Source organism: Pomacea canaliculata, linkage group LG10 (assembly GCF_003073045.1).
Source record: "Pomacea canaliculata isolate SZHN2017 linkage group LG10, ASM307304v1, whole genome shotgun sequence".
NCBI lineage: Eukaryota > Metazoa > Mollusca > Gastropoda > Architaenioglossa > Ampullariidae > Pomacea > Pomacea canaliculata.
In genome coordinates, this window is record NC_037599.1 from 10,120,645 (window position 1) to 10,144,024 (window position 23,380).

General features: G+C 38.7%; 1 protein-coding gene across 1 annotated transcript; it reads right to left on the bottom strand.

Moving 5' to 3' along the window:
* Positions 1-5,877: 5,877 nt before the first annotated feature.
* LOC112573405 (mediator of RNA polymerase II transcription subunit 23-like) lies at positions 5,878-23,339 on the bottom strand. The gene is made up of 32 exons (XM_025253731.1): positions 23,113-23,339; positions 22,840-22,959; positions 21,691-21,824; positions 21,153-21,264; positions 20,695-20,793; positions 19,896-20,000; positions 19,430-19,496; positions 18,979-19,187; positions 18,295-18,525; positions 17,973-18,059; positions 16,957-17,153; positions 16,620-16,693; positions 16,031-16,199; positions 15,688-15,830; positions 15,252-15,426; positions 14,690-14,859; positions 14,301-14,498; positions 13,849-13,969; positions 13,510-13,615; positions 12,969-13,040; positions 12,601-12,708; positions 12,332-12,391; positions 12,001-12,111; positions 11,516-11,615; positions 10,688-10,786; positions 10,396-10,533; positions 9,529-9,694; positions 9,118-9,190; positions 8,693-8,904; positions 7,993-8,113; positions 7,722-7,807; positions 5,878-7,413 (listed from the first exon to the last, which is right to left on the bottom strand). The coding sequence occupies exons 1-32, from the start codon at positions 23,164-23,166 to the stop codon at positions 7,266-7,268; spliced, it is 4,065 nt and encodes a 1,354-aa protein (XP_025109516.1). The 5' UTR covers positions 23,167-23,339; the 3' UTR covers positions 5,878-7,265.
* Between the last annotated feature and the right edge of the window lie 41 nt (positions 23,340-23,380).

A 23,380-nucleotide genomic window follows, 5' to 3' on the forward strand; every position in this document is an offset into this window, starting at 1 on the left:
TTATAACTTCGAGAACAAGACCCTCGTCTTTGATGTCCCATGCTGCCCCAGGACAACGACTTAACCTCTCTTCATACCTGCGGCCCCTGAAGAACAAGACGACACAAAAGGTCCCCCACTGGCGGTGCAGGTGAGAGAAGCTGGATGCGGACATGTGCAGGCCCGGTCTCAACACACAGGAAGACGCTGTCACCATGGTGTCAACGGCAGATCGATGTCAGCCTTGCCTAGGGACGCGTCACTAGCCTAGATCTGACCACGTGACCGGACCACGTAGTGGGCTTGATCCAGTTACACCAGTCCGTTCGGTACTTCAGCACGCGCTCAGTTGGTCACCGTCCTCTCTCGGCACGGCTATGATCTGTTGACTCATGGACACCGAGGACATTTCTATCACCTTTGTTCGATGATGGTCCTCATCGGCAACACACAATCGCTCGTCGTCTGCTTGCAACGGTCCGAACTTAAAAAGCGTTCCGATCAATGGAAAATTGTTTACTCACACACAATATTCGCGACTGCAATAAATTGAAGAAAAAGGAAAAATGTTTGCAAAAAGGTGACATTCGCAGAGCTTCGGGATACAGAACTGTGAGTGGTTCACCGTGTCTAATTATTATATTGTAAGGCTGAACATAGCCAGTTCCTTCCCGAATCCTGTTACTCTCCTTATACATCAGGTGGCCATGTCTGCTGGGTGAGCATGGAGGTTTACTGCGTGGACAGATAGTGTTTTCTGTTCATAGGAACGATCGGCCTCGAACATACGACCTCCAAAGTCTCATTAACCATCGTTTAATGATTAATTTTTCAAAAGTTGTAAGGGTGGAAAGCCGCAGAGAAAAAACGCGACTCACTGACTATAGTTCTTCTGTTCCGCTTTCAGCGCACAGACCATTGTCCAATCTAAGCACTTAACAAAACAAAAAAATAAATAAACAATAACCAACAACAACAACAACAACAACAACAACAACAACAACAACAACAACAACAGCTGTTATTAGGTACTATGGGAATGGCCGTGACAGACTCTGCCCCACTGATACGCGTTGCTACCCTCACTTCCTCTCGCATACCCGGATGTCGTTTACAACCATTACCACCCATTTCGCGCGGCTTCTGTGGGCACCTAACAAGTAATTTCTGCCATAATCTCTGAAGGAGGCAATAAATCTTTGTTGCTGCTTATGTTTAGACCACAGGGAAGGGTCCTTTCTTGACTTTCTGAGTTCCGTCATGAACGAGATGGGGGTGAGGTGGGGATGGAGAGGGTGTGGAGAGGTTGGGGGAGGAACAATCGACTCGTTTGACGCACATGGGAGTGGCCTCGGAGGTGTTTATTCGCTGCCTGCTCTCAGATCCGCTCTCTGCGAGCTGACAGTGAGGAGCTGAAGAAAGTTTATATTATAGTATGTCGTTAGCCGACAGGGAGGTTCTGAAGGAGGAATATAGCATGTCGTTAGCTTCCTGCCTTTCCCCAACTCACCTATAAGCCCCTCCCCCTTTCTCTTCATTACTTGCTGTCATTCACTCTCTCATAAACTCTTACCCCCTCACTGTTCATGTGAGAGCCGTATGATTGCCCTTGTGTTTAATGAAATGAATAATCAGTAAGGCTTGTCCTTAGTTCCATTCATTTACGCACACGCGCGCATACTCACTCACTCACACACTCGCATACACACGCGTGCGCACACACACACACACATTCATTAGTCGTTGCCAAACATGTAATCTCCTGACATAGACTGGCAATAAGGAGCGAGTTTGAAAAAGCTGCAACAATCTTAGCTTATCTGTCTTTTGCGACAAGAGTCTGCAAAACAAGCTGATTCTAGACGACAAACCCTCACCTTTATTTCCAGGTGAGTGACGGCATGGCTGCCATCTTAAGGGAGGCTTTTGCTGTCTACGAGCCAGCTCCGATACGCTTCGCTTGGATCAGCTTGCTGGCGGATTTCTACCAACTGCTTTTCTCGCATTTTTGTCATGAATGATGATGTCCAACCTCGGCATGGGACTCTTGCGACCAAATTTCTGCTATAACGAATTGTGATGGGTGAGAATACCAATGCTTGAAGACATCTTTACAATTAAGCGCCATTATATACTGATATTTTTGGAATTATTATTTTTAAAGGAAGTTAACCCATTAATAAAGAAAAAAAAATGTTGCATTCGTGTTGCAGTTGAAAAATCGGTGGGTTGTGACCACTTGCTCCTCTTGCATGGAGATATGGCGTAGGGCTTGACTGACCTATTGTCAGTGGTGAACTGTCCGGCTGATAAATTAAGTGTATAATGGTGTACCTGTCACAAAGAAAGAGTTTTATGAGCGTAGTTCAAGCACATAAACTATGAACAGCATGGGAATCTGTTTCTGCCATCAACATTTGGCAAAAAGCCTGGAATCTGGAATCTGCTGAGCAAATTATTATCGATTTTGTTGACAATTTTCATACGAGAATTTTTTGTTGTTGTTGGTATGCACACTGCATAAAAAACTGTTGACATCAGCGAGCACTTAAATCTCTAGCCCACTCGCCTCCTGACTCATAAAAATGAAACTAAATTAATAATATTAACATGTCATGAGAAAAGAGCCCGGATTACTGCAGTCACCGTGCAGGTGCTTTTTATCGCAGGAGGAGGATCTCTTTCAGAAGTAGTCTCTCGAGACTTTGAACCTGATGGAATGTAAACAGATGGATTATCGAGGAACAAGATTGTTTAATGGTCAATATTTCTCAGTCAGGGTTAGTGAAGTATATACTAAATGACTCTGCTCCTATATGTGGACTCTTTCGACTACTGACCCTTGTTCTCCATCTTCTCTATCTCCCTCTTACTCAGTCTCTCCTATAGTTTTGACAAACACCCAATACTACCACTGATGATGATGATGATGATGATGATGATGATGATGATGATGATGATGATGATGATGAGGAGGAGGAGGAGGAGGATTTATATAGCGCCTTACCAAAGATTTGCTCATAACGCTTTACACAGTCTCTCTTTCAGTTGACCCATTAAATGTCTCCTACACACTTTTTTCCACCTGAGCTTGGTAAAAGATGGTATACACAATTTTCATTCAACAGAAAACCCTTCATTTTTTTCTTCTAGACGTAAAAGCCTACAAAGGTCTCCATACAGAGAAAGAAATTTTTTTTAAATGTATTGGGTTATCCGTCCTGAACCAGAGAGCATACTATAATCATTATATTTATAATATCATTATCTCTATTGTTGTTATTATTATTAACTTATATAGTTGCACAATCATTATGTAATTTAATTAATTAATATTATTTTATCATTAAATATAAGTGTGTCTATATATATATACGATCTTTACGAGAACAAACCAGAGGCTAGTCCTCCAAATTTGGAGAAATGGTTTTCTTGCACTGTACGTCTGGGTTCAAAAATTTTCTTTAAAAAAAAGGTTAAGCAGGCTACTAGGCCTTTAAAATTTCTGATCCAGGTCTGAGTGTTGATTACGACAGTCAATCGATCTCCTGAGGTGATGTTTGCTGTTAAACTGTCTTGTAACTGAGACTCTAATGTGCGCCTACCGTGCCGCCCTCAGCAAGTCTTCCTCCACTTTGGTCTCTGGCTCCTGCCACGTCGTCCCTGGAGACGGCAGTTGCATCAGACCTGTGTGTATAGTTTGATGTTTGATGTGATGCTTGTTTGCGTGCTGGCGGAATGGAGACGTGTGGATAAATGCTGCTGGCTTTGGGGAAAAAAATGAAAGAAAGAAATAGAAAAATTAAAGGTCGACATTACCAGACGCACACGATTGCATAAAAATTTTACCAGACTGAACTGTCCGCGCTTTTTTGTTAGTGAAAATATCAATAATAACAATAACAAAACAAAGTATGCTAAAACAGTTTACATAGAACAAGTAGTAGAAACAAGTAACCCTAACCCTGGTCATGTGTCTTGGGTTTGAATTATATTTTCCTTTTTGCTAGCATAGATTTTTCCGGTTAAATGTACATAAAATGTACTAAAGTGGGTGTACAGCGGCTTACACAAATTCTGAATAGTATTCTTGTTCTTCAACTTGCTTGCAAGCATTAATGTGGTAGCATTCATATGAAGTATAGTGTGAAAGAGTGACGCACACATGACTCTGATGGGAACTGGTTTCCGGATAAAAATAAAATCACCGACACGGATCAATGAACGTGTGATGGTAGCCAAGAGGGGGTTACTGACCATCGATTCGCTAGAGATTCGCATTGAGCGCATCTTTGTGATGCGGATACTAGCGCGCTATATAAAACTACATCATAGAGAGACAGGGAGGGAAGGAAGAAAGTGGGGGGAAGATGGGAGAGAGGAAAGGAAAGAATAATATTTTTTGCCTCTGTGTGTGTGAGAGAGAGAGAGTGATGTGTATGTGGTATGTGTCTGTAAGAGAGAAGTGGGATAGGAGCAGGTAGTCAAGCAACATTGTAAATAAATGTCAGGACTGCATATGCTTCGTCCCTATGACACTTCAGCAATCGCAATACTCCTCTGTTCACTACGTAGGTTTGGGGTGGTTGGAGATGAAGATAGGGAAAAGGCAGGGGAAGATTACCAGGACACCACCATATCCTCACTCTGTCCTCCTTACAACCTGGATCGGAAACCCAGGTAGACCCTTGGGAAAACATCCCAGTCACCCATTGTCCACTAAGAGCGAGTGACTGTAGGACTTGACTGTAAGGTGATTGGCTGATACTCTCCATCTTTTAGTTATCTTGTTGAGCGGTCCGGTGGCGCAACGGTTAGCGCTGTTAGCGCCTGTCACCACTACAGTGAAGGTTGGCTGCCCTGAGTTCATTTCTCGTCTCGGGCACGCTGATCTTTCTCTGCACGTGGCATCTGTTTACAGGGCTGGCTGCTTGCCGTGATATAGCCTTAGTTGCTGCCACGGCGTAAAACACCAATTCCCCCCCTTAGTTATCTTGTTGAAAAACATTCCTCGACTGGGAAACAAACCGTCATCTCACGTTCCTCTTACTCGTTCTCAGAAAGAAGTTCATGGCTTGTGTTAATCACCTTCCTTCTGTTCCGGTCTAGAGCGCGCTCGGGATTAGTTTTACCGCGTGCACCGTGGCCACGCACCCTGGGGGAAAGTCATGCATCACTCGTTTTACAGGCGAGGATTAATTCATGCTGTGACAGGCCAGGCTTTGAGTGCCGACTCCTTGTTTGGTCAGTGGCAGAAATCCACAAACAGCATATCATTCAATCTCAGATCGTATAGCATGATTTAATAGTTCTCTGGGTACAACCACGCCTTCTTTCACTCTCACTTCTCCCTCCATCCTCATCCCTCACCCTTCTCCACCACAAGCTGCATAATATTTCCAAAATTCCTCAACTTTTTCAGGGTGTGGCGCAGCAGTTACATCAAGTTTACTGCGAAGTACAATCTGTCCACATCCTGCTTGCCGATAGGAAGAGGAGAATCAAGGTATTATAGAACCAGTGTCTGAGGACGCTCATCCAGATTTTGCACATAAAACCAATGATTTTGTACGAAGCACGATCGCCACACTTGTATAACACCAGGAACCTCTACTTGCTAGTCTGGTTTGGCTATGTAACCTGGCTGGACATTTTTGTTGAAGACTATCCTGCAGGTACGTTTGATAGCGGTCGAAGCCGCGGAAATGAACGACACACAGTGTGGGTTACTCTGAGGTAATTGTAATGGTGTACTATTCTATTTTAATGTTGTAGGTGGTAGTTGAATATTTTAAAGTAGGATGATCATGCAAATTTTACATTTTTTTTCATTAAAGATATCTCAGACAACATAAACATTTGCTATCTTATATATCAAAAAAAAGATGAAAGTGAAAGCTGTGTCCTAAGGAAAACTTTTACTCCTGACAGCTCCTTGGTAATCTGAATGGTTGCACTGCACATTTTTAAAAATATCATACAACAATTATAAACACTTTATTACAAAATGTAAGCATCATGGTTGAATTATCATTTTTTACATGTCAATATTCTGAAATATATGCTTAGATAAACATCCACACAAGAAAGTTCATGTGCATGTAATAAAAAATATAGTCATCAAACCCATGTAGAAAGCCTACGTACAATCATATTAACTGATGTAACCTGAGTATTGGCCTGGCATTTCGTTTTTCATGTAAGCATAAAAAGTAATATTTTTGATTAAGTCAACTGGCACTGCATAAAAAAGGACAGGCAGACAACATGCAGTCCCAATGCCACAATTTTTGTTCCATGAATGCATTTTGTAAAATGAACAACTTCTAAATAAACTCATGATTCTAACCCTAAATTATTTAATGACTAGGTTTACTTAGCGTCAAGTCTGCATAAATAATTTGGTTCCCAAGACAGGGCTTTAAACACCAAGATTTTTGACAAAGAGGTCAATAATCACACTTATGTGGTGATATTAAAGCTGGCTTGCTCTTATGGCATGTGTTTGAAAGGTCTTTGTTTTGTCTCACTGAACTTAGCTGTAAACAGTCCACCAAGTCTAGTTCAGGTGTTTGTTCTGAGGAAGCAAAATGAATATAATATGACATCAAATAGTCATCAAGGGCACTCTGCAGTTCTGTTAACAACTTTAACTTCTCAATAAAGTAAAGTGCTTTCTACACATGAAAAACAAGTCTTATGCAACACCTCTCAATGCTGAGAAACATCCAAAGAAACTTGTCTCCTTGCCAAGGATTTCTTGAACTTTATTCTTCATGAGCAGAATCACAGAAAACAACAAAATGACAATATTCACTTGGGAGGGACACAATATGCAATGGTTGGTGATGCACATCCAAGAACATCACTGGAATCCTCTTGCACTTCTCCTGGTGGCGCACAAAATTTATGCAATCGCAGTCATTGGGAAAATGTATATGCTTGATACGAGCAAGTAAATGGATGGTTATGGTAAAAAACATGACTGCCATGACAATTAAAATATACAAATGCAAGCCAAGCTGCTTGAGAACAGCGAACAGGTGTGTTAATCCATATTAAAAGGCAACTATTCAACTAGCTGGCCCACAACAATTTTCTGGTTCCTTCAGCCATTACAGCTGAAAAAAAGGATGCAAAACAATAACAGGAAGTACACCTGATGCTGTTAGACACAACCTTCATAACAAAGTTGAGAGGTGGAATCCAGCATGTCTTTTGTCAGAAGGTAAAGTTACTGCCCCAGGCAGTGATTGCACGAACAAGCCAGATGTATTATCAACACTTCAAGCTGTAGCTGGTGGAGTCAGTTCTTCAACATTAATGTGGGAGATAAAGCGCAGCCGCAGCTTGAGAGAAGGACGGAGATGACAGATGAGTTTCTCCACCTCATTTTTGACACCATCTCCCACGAACATGTACTTGATGTGATATCTGAGGGTGGAGGTCAAGGTAATTAATAATATTAAGTGTCAGTGTGTTGCATATGCAGCAGTAATTATTTTTAAATACATGCCTCTGCACAGAAATAAAAAGAAAAGTCGGGTTAATACAAAAGGCAGGCATATCAAGAAAATCTTGAATTCTTTTGTGTATTATAAACCCAATGAAAGATTACATAAGAAACAACAGCTTAAAAAATTTAAATAAAGAAGCAAACAAAAATATACAATAAGCATTTTACAGTACATCAGAGCTCAGCATGTCAGCTTGGAGTATGTGAATGAAACAAACAAGGATACAGAAAGTCACTGATGGGGTCAATAAATCGCATGTGATCTGAGTGCTTGTCCACGTTCACCATCATCTCGTACAGCTCCACTGTCAGCTGCACACACACACACACAAACAGCTTCAGCAGTAAGTTAACACTGAGTAGAAAATATTGTGTAGGCTCTAGAACTATTATGAGTTTAAAAAGTCAGTCCCTTCATTAATGCACTTTATATCTGTACACAGGTTTGCAAAAATTTCATGCAACAATGGACCAATAACATGAAAAAGATGTATTACCTCCATGAGACATCGTGTGCGTTCGAGGTGGAACCTCTGCAGGAAAGGTCCAATCAGGTGACACAGGTACAAAAACTGCTCTTCGGTTCTGATTACAGGTCTCAGCTGCTCACGAACAAACCTGAAAACAAGTTTTGCTGTTGAACTTCGGTGTGTTTTTTTTTCTTGTCCTGAATTCCACCACAAAACTTGATTGAAGAAATCACCTATTATGCTATTGAAACATGCTCAACAAACACATTTGATTCTGATACATAAGGTAAAAATATTTTTTTTTTAAATGTAAAGGATGTCCCCTAACCTTTTCAGGTTGTTAGTGATGTGTTCGAGACCTCACTGCCTTACCTTCCCAAACCCACTATGGAGTAAGGTACCCATTCCCAACAGCTGGGAAAGTTTGCTATGCTACACGGGTATCAAACTGGTGTGCCACTGGGTTTGGATGCCAGTACTTTAACCACTCGGCTATCTGCTTCTATAAATAAGGCTAGGTAGATTATGACACAAATGTACATCAACAAATGATGCTGAGGATACCACTCCTTGTCTTCAAGTGTGAGAGAGACTCCTTTGGTAATGCAATGAAGCTGAAAGGTCATCAGGCGCATGCAAAACTTATAATAAACCCCAATTTTTTAATATAAACCAGAAAATAAAAACTGTTCACTTCTAATATGCTAAAAAACATCATAAGTCTCACTGTGGCAGGTGACTAAGCTGCCCAATACCCGCATGGTGCCAAACAGCATGACAAAGGCCCAGCACATGGGAGATGTCTGTTTCTGCCAGCATGGAATGGCATGTATTGAAGCCAAAAAGCTGAAAGGGGTTCAGCCCAGGTGGAGGGGCAGTTAGGCAGGGGTTCTGCATGGCAGCCATAATGCGTTCGTTCAGCATCACCCAGTAAGATTCCTGACAAATGAGATAACCCTGACATAATTAATGACACTGACTCAATGTTGATATAAGATAAGAAACCACAACAAAGATCGCAAGTTTTGTTGGTCTGTTTTGCTGCTCGTTTGGCAGTGAAGACAATAATGAAGAAAATAAACCAGTCCTACCAGAATGATATAAAAAGTAAAAATATAAAAGGATATAAGGCAAAACTGACAAGGATCTCACCGGCAGAGCAGTCAGGATGAGGCCTATTGCATTCATCCAATCCATCAGTTTCTCATGAGGAAGCTGTGAGCAGCTGATACATAGAAATGGAGGAGAAAAAAAAAATTAGTTTTATCTCTTTCTCACAAACATATATATATAAGTCACTCAGGTTCCTATAAGTTTCATCTAAATTCTAGGCAACAACTGGTGTCTGAGTAAAGATTATTGTTCTCACTTCCAGGTGTAATCACTGATGTGGATACTCAGCTACAAGACTGCAACTTCCTTTGAAGTTATATTCAGTCAAGTCATAAGAAAATACAGGAACAGAATTGTTTACAATAACTGCTTAGCATACTAATGAATGCTTTAAAGCAGTTCCCAAGAGGAGAAAAAATCTAAACACTCAATATACTTGAAAATCCTTACCTCTTGAGAGCAACATCCAGCAGTGCTGAGCCAACTACTTGTCCAGGCATAGGCAGAGCCATCAGCTCCACGCATGTAGCATACAAGGCATGTGCCGCAGCATTGGGAAACTCATTGAAACGCCAGTCACGGTGTGGAAAAGGTGGTGGATTCTCTCCGCTTATAGCTAATGATTGCATTAAGGTTCATCACTAATTTAGCAAACAGCTTCATGGACTATTTAAGCATTACAAACTTAATGCTCCATGCAACTTGACATCCCATTTAAGTGAATTTTTTTTTAACAGGTGCAAAAGATGCTGCAGACTTGATTATCTCACAATCTCTTGTTCTAAAATGACCTGACATGCTAAAAGATTTTTGTTAAATAACTTTGCAGAAAAGATGATGATCTGTGTTCAATATTATTTGATATCACAGTTTGCAAAGTAAATGCAGCTTATGCATTATAAATATCAAGCAATGTTAGAATGAATAGCACAAGCATTTATTGAATTACATATAAAATTAAGTATTCCAAAGTGACATTTTTTACCTGCTATAAACCAGCAGAAGTTTATGGAATAGTTAGACATCTTGAAAACCTAGGTACATTGACACCAAGATAATCAAATATTGGCCAAACAGAACTAAAGTTTTGAAGTTTTAAAGAATTAAGTCATTTCTGTGCACGGTATGAATCACACAAAACTTATAATTCTGTACATAACTGGAAGAGGTGTTTCAGAGTGTCGCGACTGTGTTAAACCTAGTAAGATTCCTAAACTGTCATCAGGAAATGAAACTAACACATAATTATCCTTCCAGTTCCCCCACTATTTCCTCCCCACATGCTCTTCAGCTGCAAGGAATAGGCAACAAGGATACTGTTGACAAGGCGGGACACCATGTGAACATAGTACTCATGGTCAGGTTTCCATGAAGAGTCATCAGCAGGCTGTGACAGGTAACCCTGGTACTTCTCTGACAGACACCAGTTGCTGGGACGAATGTCTTTAAATGCACCTGAACACAGGCAACAAGAAATATGCAGATCCATATAACACCCTGCATCTGTATGCAGGCAACACATTACATGAATGTATCACATGATACAACAGTACATAAGTAGCATATTATGCATAATACACTGCACCTAAGCACACAAGCTGCTACTTACCAATAACAGCATTAACCAGACGCCGCTTGAGAAGTGGTGCCCCACTGAGTCTCTTCTCATAGTAGAAAAGTGTGTTGTATAGGTATGTGATTGGGTGATCTGAAACAGAAGATAGCTAGTTGTTTGCATTGTTTACATGTTTCTGACAGCACTAACAGCAGAAATAGAATATAAATTCCTGACAGAAATGTTGTCAATTGTTATCTTCTTGCAACAGTGTACAAAGCAATGATACAGAAGGTAATTGTGTCACAAAAATAATGAGCCTTTTTTAATTTAGTTTCATTTAGTGCACTTTTAAGCATGCACACAAATGACCATACACGTGTGTGTACATACACATACACACAAATACACTTAGCTTTCTGCACAGCTGAGTATGAGTTCATGTCTTCTACCAACCTTTCTCTGGGTTTGGTTGCTGAATTCTAAATGTTATTATACTATCATGTGTTGTATCTTATGAAAGTCAGCTGACCTCTTGAATCTTTAAAGTTTCTTGTTCAGCCACCGTGTAAACATGGTTTTTTGACTAGAAGTTTTTTGACTAAACTGTAAAACATTCATGAGCTTTTCTACACCATGCACTGGCAAATATTGGCACAACTAACTGATCAAATAGAATCCAAGAAGAAAGAGACGATGAAACACATTTCAGCCAAAGATGGCTGATGGATGCCAGTAACTTGAAGCTCACTCTATTTCATCGCTAAAGGGATTATTTCTTACTCACAAGCTTCTATACAAACGACCTCAACCTCAAAGAGATTAATAGAAAATTCATACACAATAAATGGATTGACAGAAAATTAAAAAAAAAATTATGACCATGGAACTTATAAAGACAGCCGATGTGCTCCAGCACCATGTCAAACACCTTCTGGACTGTAGGTGTCTCCAAAAACCTATGGATCATCACATCAAACACCTGTGGACAAAAAATATCAGAATACCCTCTCACAATCACTGTAATAAATATGACTTCACATAATATTTGATAATTTAATTCTCAAAAAGAATCAAATAAAGTGCTATTTAACACAATAAGCATGTTGCGTATAAATTTGTTTGGTCCCTTCGGCTCCTAAAAACAAGCAATAATTTTTAGTACAAGAATGTGAAACAAAATTTGTCCTTATAATTTTCCTGTTACGTTAAGTTTACTTTTTTACATTTTTTTTTTTTTTGAAAATGCTTGAAATTCATGGGTCAAGGTCTGTGGCTAATAAGTTAAAATGTGCATGTGCACAAATGCCTGCTGACATATACACACACTCTCTCACACACACATACATAATGAAAGCAATACTCACAGGAATAAAACGAAGACAGACATTCCCAAAATAAACAGGTAGATGCTGATGCTGAATAGGACTGCTGAGATCTTGTTGTATGCCCTCATAATAGAACTTCTCTGGATATGCCTGTGAAAGCATGTTTAACCATCACAGTTTGCATTCTGATGCCTTGCCATTTATTTTAATCGTTACTACAAACAAATCTAATGTATTCACAAACAATCATGACAATCATAACACATAAAATACCTGACCACCAATTCATAAACAATCTGAGCTTAAAAAGTATTTCATAAGAAGATTTCATAAGCAAAAGAAAACATTGACAAACTTTGATTTGGGTTACCTTGTGGAATGCAATATGCTTCTCATGCCAGTTGTTCTGGCGCCAATGCTCAGGAGAATTCTGCAATTTTCAAGAATGTGCATTCAAATAATGAAACATTTTAACTGTTTTATTTGTACGGTAAAAAAATCTTATCAACCCACCAGTTATTTCTCATTACCTTCCACCACACCTTAACTGTTGCCACTCTTTACTATAAAGAATAATTATGAAAGATAAGAGGGAAGGGCAGCAAAATTCTGAAGGGAAGACAAGCATCATCCACTTGCCTCTCGAACAAAGTCGATGACACGATTCTTGAATTCATTTCGTGTGACCAGAAACTGCAAGATGATGAAGCACACTCGTGCCTCTGTATCCTCCAGGTTTCTCAAAGCCTGAGTTTGCATCAAACCAAACGTTATACAAAACAAATAACATCACTTCAAGAAATATTCAAACAAACCTCTCGGGGGCATCATTTCTACCATCTGCTCACTCTTATATTTCAGTCTTACAGCACTGCCATGTTACAATACATTAACCACCTGCAGTTTTTAATCTGGTTTTTATGAGGCCGTCTACATTTCTGTTGTACAGAACAAAGCAATCAACGGTGATAATCTTGTCCATCCCTGATGATAAAACAAAGACATACCATGCACAGAATGAAGCGATCTATGGTGAAGATATTGTACTTCCACATCATGTCGTTCACAGCCTCCAGAAGCTGTAAATAGTTCAAGGTTTTTCCCTCATTATGCCGTTGTGCAGTTTTTGTAGGTATGATCTCAACTCTCCATTAATGATAAATAAACTGAGCTTTGGAATGCTCTTCCTTTTTATCTTAGGAATTCTCTGTCTCTCTTGTTTCAAAATATCACTCAAGATACTCTTCTTTTGTTATTTTCATCACCTTTCATCTGTTAGTTCATTGCTCTTTATGTGCCTCTGTGTGTATATATATACTTTGATCGTTAGGCACCATATAAATACTATTATTAATAAGGTGCAAAAGCAGAAATAAACTTTTCAAAAAGAGATCCATATTTGCATATTATCATGTATTTGAATGCTTTATAAAACTTTTGATACATTCAGAATTATTTTTGAGCAGATCACCACCCAAGCATATACATAATGCATATTTCTCAATCATGGTTTTGGCAATTCAAAAATAAATGCGACAAGCAACTTACTCTAGTGAAATGCTGAGAGGTGCCTGTGGATAGTTCATACACCAGGAAATCACAAAACTTACGGAGGTGGCTTGTTAATGCCCTTGGGCCCAGACGATCCAGAACCCTAAAATAAAAGGCATTAAGTACAACCAAATGGCTTACCCACCTTAATCAGATTAAGTGTACCTAATATTTGCTGTCTATGGACTAAATGAGCACTAGGCAGCTATCAACGTTGGACTGTTCTAACAACTAGTTATTTAGCAGATTAGATATTATGCAATACAATATCCTAGACTGGCCCTTACAGCAGTCCTCAAGAACTTATGCTAATCAACAGATACATGAACAGCTTACTTAAAAGCTGTGGCTGGGATTCGGTTTTCTTCCAAAATGTTTTTCCAGATGATGCTTAAGAACAGAGGTGGGATCCCTTGCATAGAGAAGTGAGCGATGATGTCATTTTCATTGGTCATGGCTGCCCACCGAAAAAATAAAAAAAGTAACATATCTTTATGCCCAAGTAACAATGACAACACTATTATACATCCATATATTCCATTACTTCCATATTCCCCTGCCACTTAAGTGAAACATGGCATTGATGGAGTAAATGGATTATCAATGATGCTGGCAAAATAAAAAAAATTAATGTCATCTATTTGCAAAAGCAGACACATCTGCAGGGTAAAAAACCAACAGCTTATACTGTTAGATGACAAAATTGCCATTTGAGTCTCCCAACCTATGCTAGTTCAGATAAGTCAATAAGCCATTAATACCCAAGAATTACAAACCATAAAACTTACTTTTCCACTTTGCATATTCAGCATCAACAGTGGCCTTAAGCTGCTGTTTGTTTTCAGGCATTACTGGGTGTTCACGGAAGAATTCAGCCAGACTGGAGGGAAAGTACTGCAGAGTAGTTGATGCCCATCCCATGGGTGTCATTTGCAGAATGGACAGCAAGATGTCTTTGCACCAGGCTGTAGAGAAACTGTCAGCACCTGCACAGACATGTATCTAAGAATAAGAAATTTCAAGCTAGTACTAAAGTCTATAATGATGAAGTCACAGTTTCTTCCTTCTGCTTTATACTCCTGTTTAAATGAAAAGAATTCACAATTCTATCTGTAAAATTAACTATGAGCCTGCTTAAAAAGCTATGACTATGTTTTAAAAATAAAAGTTGCTCTACCTGTGATTTCCATAGCACGTGCCAGCGTCAGCACCAAGGCCTTGTTGAGCTCCTCAGATTCGCCTGCCAAGATGGACTGACTTTTAGATTCACTGGCAATACGTGACAACTGGGGCTGGACTTCTGCGCTTCCAAGGCTGGTTATAAGTCGCAAGGCTGTGCTCTCCACGCTGGAAAGAAAAAACTTTTTTAAACAATAAGAAGCATCAAGACCGAAGACCGGAGTGTTTACAACATGATTTTAAGGCAGTCTCAAAATAAATTCACAACAATACCATTATTGGTGGTAAGAATTCTTTCTCCTAGTACTTACTAGATGACATCACTATACGGAAATCATCCTATTAGGTACCTCTCAATTCCAGTTGTCCACAACTGAATGGCCAGAAATGACCAATGAACAGGGAGAACACAAAATCAACTACCTCACCTCCCACCCCCAACCCTTCTGCCTAGATAGTGAGTTTATCCGTGGCATACCTCTGAGATTACACATCAATAGATCAATAGTCTGACCATACTACAGGCTAGCACTTAAAGACAGTAGACTTAGTCTTCTTACCACAGATGGAGCTGGTTCTGATTGGACTGCTGAATGGTGGCCAAAGTGTGTAGATGACTGAGCAATTGTACCCGATAATGGATCTGAGTATGATGCAGTCGATAGCTAAACATTTCCAGCAGAGTGTGTAGAATGCCTAGGGCCTGGTGCTCTACCACAGTGGGCAAAAGCTGGCCTGATCATCAACAAGAACACTCCATAAATAATTTCAGTAAACTATTCAGACTGTGATCATCAGCAAGAACACTCCATTAATAATTTCAGTAAATCATTTAGACTGTGATCAAGTCAGATGATCAAACAAAGACCTGACCAAATCATACAAACTGTAGAATTCCCCATTCATGGTGCTTTTACACTCAACAACTTGCATTCAAAAATCTAACAGTGAGCAGTGAAAGCAGATTTCGCCAAAGCAAGAAAAAAATTTGCTTACTGATAAATCCTTTGATGCCAAGTGACTCTATTTCCATATAAACAAGCAATCGGCTGTACGTCTCTACCAGTGCTGGTGCTAGGGCTGTTGTAGTTTTTGACTTGGCAAGTTTTATTACTCTTGTAACAATACTGTGAATCAGGCTGAAACAAACCAGAGGCTTCTCTGACAATTTAGCATCACATAAGTCTAAAATTGATGTCTAACATGGCTATGCATTTACATTCTAAAGGGTAAATAAATATTGATAATCCATATTTGTATTTTGAGAAAAGCAGACAAATGGGGAGTTAATACTGTTTAATTACAATGTCTGTGGATTTGTTTCTAAAAGGAGACACACCTCATCTTAGCATGCACAGTCAGGGAATCCAATAAATTCATGGACAAGGGCTGTGTAGGAGCAGATGCCACAATGTTGCCAGGAAGCAAAGTTGTACTCTTTTGGTTGCCATAGATGCTGTCGATCAGGTGACCCATTGGTCGTGCAAAGTATTCTGTATCTGTACTGTCTGGAAATAAAACACCAGTCCACACATCTATAAAACAAAACGTGATATGCCATATTTTTTTAAATTCACCTCACATTATTTTTAAAGCAGATAACTACTTCTTTGCCCTTACACAAGTCAGCAACACGAAGCATAGCACCACTTCAGGCCAGGCAGGACAGATTTACGCCCTTGTAGAACTAAGCATTACCTCTAGGCAGTTCTTTTTATGTGTCGCATAAAACCTAAGCAAGAAACTCTGAGATGAGAAAGCTTTAAACTGCAGACAGTTTTTTCATGTTCAGGTACATTAGTGTATCCATTTATAGATGCAAGGGAAACAAACATCAAGAACAAACTTATCTCAGAAGGCATCTACATTTCATGTACTACACAGAGCAGTCTCAAAAATGTTTAAAAATGCATGAAAAGTATACTTACATGCATTACACAAGAGTGCAATCTTGTAGTCATTACTAGGCATGTATTTCATATTCAAAGTCTGCTTCAGAAAGCTGCAACCATTTTAAAAAGAAAGATGCCTCAAACAGGAGCCACACATTTTTTTCTCATCATTTCCTTATCAAATAAATTAAAAATTCATTACAACTACAATCTAAAAGAAATTTCATTAAAATGTATGACTAAAAACACACATACTAATTAAGCATAACACTGTAATACTACGTGAATGGCAGACAAACATTGTGAATTACCAAATGGGCTGAACTGGAAGGTGTTGCAGGAAATTGGAGCGATAACACTTTAAAAGACTTACTCCAGATGCTCTCTCAGGCCAAATGGTATGGGTCTCGACAACTTGTCATTCTCTGCCTTCTTGTTGAGATGAATCCAGATGCATGTAGAGGCTAAAGCATGTGTTGCTGAGGCACGAGTAATGTCTGGCATTGGGATCACCTCCGTGTCGGCGTACAGTAGGTCATACAGCTTCAGCACAGGCAGGAAGTCAGAGATCTGTAAAATGTAACCAATAATCACAGGAATAAGCAAGTTTTGGTGACCAACTGATAATAAATATAAATGTTAGAGCCAACACTATTAACATTAAAACATACATTAAAAAGAAATAATGATAACAGAAATGGGGAATACCAGAAAGCTATTTACATACAATGAAGATTAAGCACCAATACAGGCAACAAAATGTAACAGAAATGCCCAGCAGAAGAACCTCAGAACTGCATTCTGAAGGCAACCCTATGTAGAGCAAAACTAAGAAAACTAGATCAGATCATTTATTGGCTGGGTTAGTTTTTCAAATGAGTTGTGCTCCCTGGGAGCAACTTCTGGCAAAATGACTTTCATCCCATGTGACATTCTATAGAACATGTATTACTCTCAATCAATTTTCTTCGTATTTTCCTGTGCATTGTATATGCATGTTTCTGTGTATGTGTGTACATGAATGTGTATTTGATGCTTGCCCTAAAAGGTGTACTCGTACACCTTATGTAAAGCACTCTGAGTCTGGCTGATGATGAAAAAAGATGCTATATAAATGTGCTTGTTATTACTATTATACTTAGTGTATTGTAAACCTACAGTAACTAATAATTACAAAATCCAGTAATAAATAAAACTGTCAGAAAATGTGTAAAAAGTACATGCACCATTGCTGGGTCTGAAGTAGTTAACATGATATAAACACAAAGAAATAACCTCAGAACCTAGACCAAAAATATGTACATAACTAAACAAATGGAGGTACAAAACCTTCTATATTCCCAAAAAGAAGTGTCAAATATATAAGCACATAATGGCACATAAACTTACTGGATTTTTCTGAATGCTGCCTGATATGAACTGCAGAAGAACCCACATTAAATGATCACGACCTTTACGTAGCTGCTTTCCCTTAAGCTGCAAGCAAAACAAAGAAGGCGTTCAAAAATATCAGTTACATTTGTATTTTATTTACCCTTTTCACTCCTGAAAAGGATATTCTTCATTTATTCTGACATCAAAATTTTGGAGATCCATTATAAAAATACTGCTGAAAAGAGTACGGAAAAAAAGGTCTGGAAAACTCAGATAAAGACTCAAACTATACTTGCTTCTCATATCAATTTGCATTTTACTTGCATTCTTCATTTACCTTCTCATAAAGAGCCAACACCATATGTGAAAAAGAAGCAAACTGAAAAAGAACAAAGAAGATGAGCTGGCTGGACAGGTGCTGCCAGTGCAGTTGACTAGGATCTGCCTCATCAAGATTGCTGCTAGTAGCTGCAACAGTTGCTGGATCAGGTTCCTCTTCGCATCTTTCTAGTGCTGAGATGACCAGGTCTACCAGCTGAGCTTCCAGGGCCTCACAGCGTACTTTTGCCTGCAACAAAAAATTGCCAAAAGCTCTGGAGGGGAACAAAAAAGTCTTTCTACAAACCACAATTTTTTGTTGCCAGGGTATTTGTAGCTTTAATTATTAATCGTGAATACACCAACAGTCTATAACACACTTAGGCTCCTGAACATAACAATGCATAAATTTATGTTTCTGTCAGGTAGCATCTTCAGGTAAGACCGACCATTGTACTTAGCAAAATCACTAATTTCAGGGGTAGTTTTGTAAATTGACAGTCCTGTATCTACTACACATGCAATTGTACACATGCATTCCTTACGTGATACTATGAGACAATCCAGCTGTTGACTGCAGAAATGGGACCTTCTTTGAGCAAGACCATACACCATTGCTTGATATGATATAAATGATATTCAAAAAAACTCAACAACTAAAGGTTTAGCTTAATACTAACAAAAAGAGGGACATTTTTCTTACCTGTTTGTTTAATCCTAGCATTGTGCACACAAGCTCTCTTGAGTATGTTTGTTCCAGCACATATCGAAGAAGTCCAGTTTGTGGCTCTAAAAGTTCCTGGTCATATGGCAGAGGACCATTCAGTTGAAACCTGAGGGTCTGAGAATTTAGACGCCACACATTGCTGATGGCCATGGAGTGGCCTACCACTGGTAGCAACCGACTTCGACCTTTTGAAGTTTAGACAAAAAATATAAAAGTAAATAACTACCCTGACTGCAAATCTATATAACTACATAAACACACCACCAAAGAGATGCACGATTATCAGCCTATATAATTTTGCAATTGAAAATTTTCAAATCTTTTGTTCTGACTCTGTTATGATAAAAACAATAAATAAATTTTTTATATCAAAAAGTCTACACTTTTCCTACCATTTAAGAAACAAAACTTATAGATTATACTATACCAGCTATTGACACCATCTGGGCTGCTGGACGAAAGCTGTCAACTAGTCCTGACAAAGTCCTGCCAAGCTGCAACAAAGAAACAAAGTTGGTGGGAGGGAGATAAATTTACCTCTTAGATTATGACATAAAGCAAGCAGGAGTAAGCTTTATAATAATAATTCAAACCTATCTAATGATCCTTTTCATGAATGCCACATCATAAAATTTGTGGCATAAGGCCAAGTCACTATCAGTTTTCATCAGTACTAGGCATTAATATTTCTCCAGCAAAGATGACTTGCCCTTTTTAAAGTTTTCATTTAGGATTCCAGATTATAGGTTTCAAGAATGACATTTCATCCTCATTAACATTCTCCCAATGCAGCTATACAGCCAAGCTGCATAAATGAGCGGAAGTGCCTGCTTAAATATGCAGCCAACACATTCGAAATACTTCATTTGCAATTCATATTTCCAAAATCTTACCCAATGTGGCCACAGCCGAGCATTAGGACACACTTTCAAAAGCTCATACACTGCAAAGTAGGCAGGCATGAGACAAGCATTACGATCTATCACATAGGAGATTGTCTGGAAAGAACAAAAATACAAACATGATCAGTCAAGAAGTACAATAAACACAAACTACATTACTTATACCCACAACCAATCTGAACATGTGCCCAAGATGCACAAGATTTTTTAAGATCATATAAAGTATATATCCCTTATCTTGTCTATGATGTATAAACTTAGATAGAAAAGTGAATAAGTAAAATGTCATTTACACATCACTTATAGTGCTACTGTCATGAAATCACCTCTGCTCATACTATGATAAATGTACAAGTTATTTTGATTGTACTTAAGCTAGACATGTGAAACTATTAAGCTTTAGAACAGTGGTTCTCAAAGTGTGGTCCGCGGACCACTAGTGGTCCGCGGGCATAAGTCAGGTGGTCCGCGGCTGACATCAAAGTGATGTTTAAAGTGATGCATTCCTCGCATTAACATTTTAATTACAAATAACTAGGTATAAGTAGTTTTATGTCAACTTATTACTATATTACTTTTACAAAAGGACATTTAGTTTTGAATTGTAATGAAACAAATGCTGCAATTTAAATTTGAAATTCATAGTACAGAGTGATTTTTAGGCCTTGGTGGTCCGCCATAATTTTTTACTTAGGCCTTGGTGGTCCGCCGTAGCTCTTACTTAAGTAAAGTGGTCCGCGGTCCGAAAAACTTTGAGAACCACTGCTTTAGAACATAGAAAAGTACCAACTTGTGTGATGATTTGTAACTGTGGAAGCACACTGATACTTTCTGTGCTGCCAATTTCCATGCTCTTCTCAAGAAATATCTTCAGCATATCTCGAACGCCCTGTTAAGAGTAGGATCATTATATAAAGTGTAGTAATTATTAGCTAAAACAAGTCTTACAGAATTAACATTTTCAATCAAAGCAAACATCCTTTTACCCAAATCTGTTTTTAAGCAACAATCATGCCATCATTTACTAACTACAACCACATAAAACATTTTAATTGCTAACAATGCAACAAAGAATCTTGAACACACATGACCAGTGGTTAAGATCACTCTTTGCTGATAGACATTACATCTCTGGCCTGTCAGGCTCAAACTATAAAGAATGTTTAAAAAATAATACACACATAACATAAATCAGTTGTGATGCAGTACATGACTATATTCGGGTGAGAAAAACTTTTAGTTCCAGACCTTGTAGTCAACTCCACCTATGACACGACGAATGGTTTTGAAGGTTGCATTCCAGTGGATTGGATGTTTCACATTCAGATCTTCATGAGAAAGGAGGGCATCGCAGACATTTCTGTTACAAAAGCAATATTTACAGCAGAAAATTTTTTAGAAAGAAACCAAATAAAATGTTTAGTCAACTCATAACCAAGATAATGTAGTGACAAGTCATATATGCTATAGTAGTAATACCAACAGCGATGATTATCCCCATGTGCAGCAAAGATCATTCACAAATGCCTCTAAATCTGTCTCTTGTGACAACATATCCTAGGGCCAAATGTTAGCCAAGAAAAAACAATTTACAGTAAATAGTCCGTCATCTCTGAACTAAAAAACTTTTCATTTGACTATTAATATACTTCACTTCAGACATTTGCAATACGCTGTCTTTTGCCATGTCCTCTCAGGTAAATGATCCACTTTAATAAAGAAGAAAGGCATACTAAGAAATTTCCCATTTCTATAAATAGTACTCTAAAGGTGTGAATATACTTACTTAGCTGGAAGAGCACTAATTTCAACAAGAGCTTCTAGGATGTCACAGAGTATTCCAACCCTCGCAGCATTCTGCTGTTTGTATATACTACGCACATATGTTCGCAATGCCAGGTCAACATTCTCCTTGGATTCCTGAAAATATTTCCCCAACAGAAATCTCTCAAGCATTCATATTTTTGTCTACAGATCACTGAGGCAAGGCCTGTATACCTACTTTCATTTTCCCCAAACTGCCAAAAAATTTAAGTGACGTAAAGCCAATTGCAGACCATCAGTACTTTTATATCAAGTCCTTAGATTGTATGATTCTTATATGATACAACCTGTCTTCTGATTCTGATGAATAAATTTACACCATTTCACCATTTGCACTCCCCAATCCAAACCCAAATACCAACTTATAGATATCACAAACAGCTGACATATCCTACACTTTTTTGGAGTGAAAGCCATGTGACTGTCAGCATGCTGCGGACAGATCAGGACACACATGCTGAACAAGCAATTGTTAAAATTTGCTTCTCAACAAAAGATTTAAAAGGTTCTAGAAGGGGCAGTGATGCTGACCAGCTCTTCCCTCCCCATCTAGATATGACAGCCTACATTTGGGGAAGGAGATGTGCCTTCCCAGCAAGGTTTTGGCAACCATTTTTTGTCATTATGTATTTGTTCAAAAGTATTGTCGCCTTGTTCTATTTTAATGGTTTTGAAAGAATAGTAATTTGGGTTGAAAAACATTTTTTGTTTAAAGGTGCCTGTTAATCGATTGTAAAAATGTTAAATAGGTACAATTGCTACACCAGAGGATCCAAGCTTCATTGGCTACAAATAAAGATGTGATGTGAGACTTGCCTAGGTCATCCATACCCCAGAAGTGACACCTAGGGGACTTATGGGTGATAAATACTCTTGCAAATGCCACTCCATGCACACATATATATATATCTCAAAAAGAGGCTCACTCACACACTTGCGATACACATATTGCCCACACACTTCAAAGACACCTTTAACATTCTGACCGCTTCCATGCCTCAAAGGACTTCAATAATGCTACTGCTTTGGCAAAGAAACTCATCAAAAGTGTTATGAAACGTGGTTATAAAATGAAAAATTTCGTTCACTCAGAAACTAGCTTGCAACCTACCTCTGATAAAGAACTCCAAAGACTTTTCACTTTGTTGACGTTCTGTTGTTTATTGTACGCTACAATTGGATCGCTGTGGTTGATAACTGGGCAAAAAGCCTCCTCCATGGCCTGATTCCTCTGCAACAACATTTGTGCAATAAAAGGTATGTTCCAAGCATACAGAAGCTGTCATTAAAATCTATAAATAATTTTCAATTTAATAATCATTTATAACACAACTACGTAAGCAGAAATTGGTGAAGTTGATTTTGAACATTTTGCTGCCTTTACCAAGATTTCTGCGACCACATCCCCGACGCGTTGCTCGACCGTCTTCTGGTTCATCGTATTTCTTTGTATCTGACATAGGATCTACACCAATAAGTATTCTCCAAACTAGTTTCAATCGTGTTAACTACTGATTTTGTTCATTAAACATCCCACAACACCAACATGTTTACTAACAGTAACAAAGACGCCATCAAGCATGCTACTTCCGCTTCATAAATTGCGGAATGATCTCTCACGACATTTTAGCTTTTGAAAAAATAATTTGAAA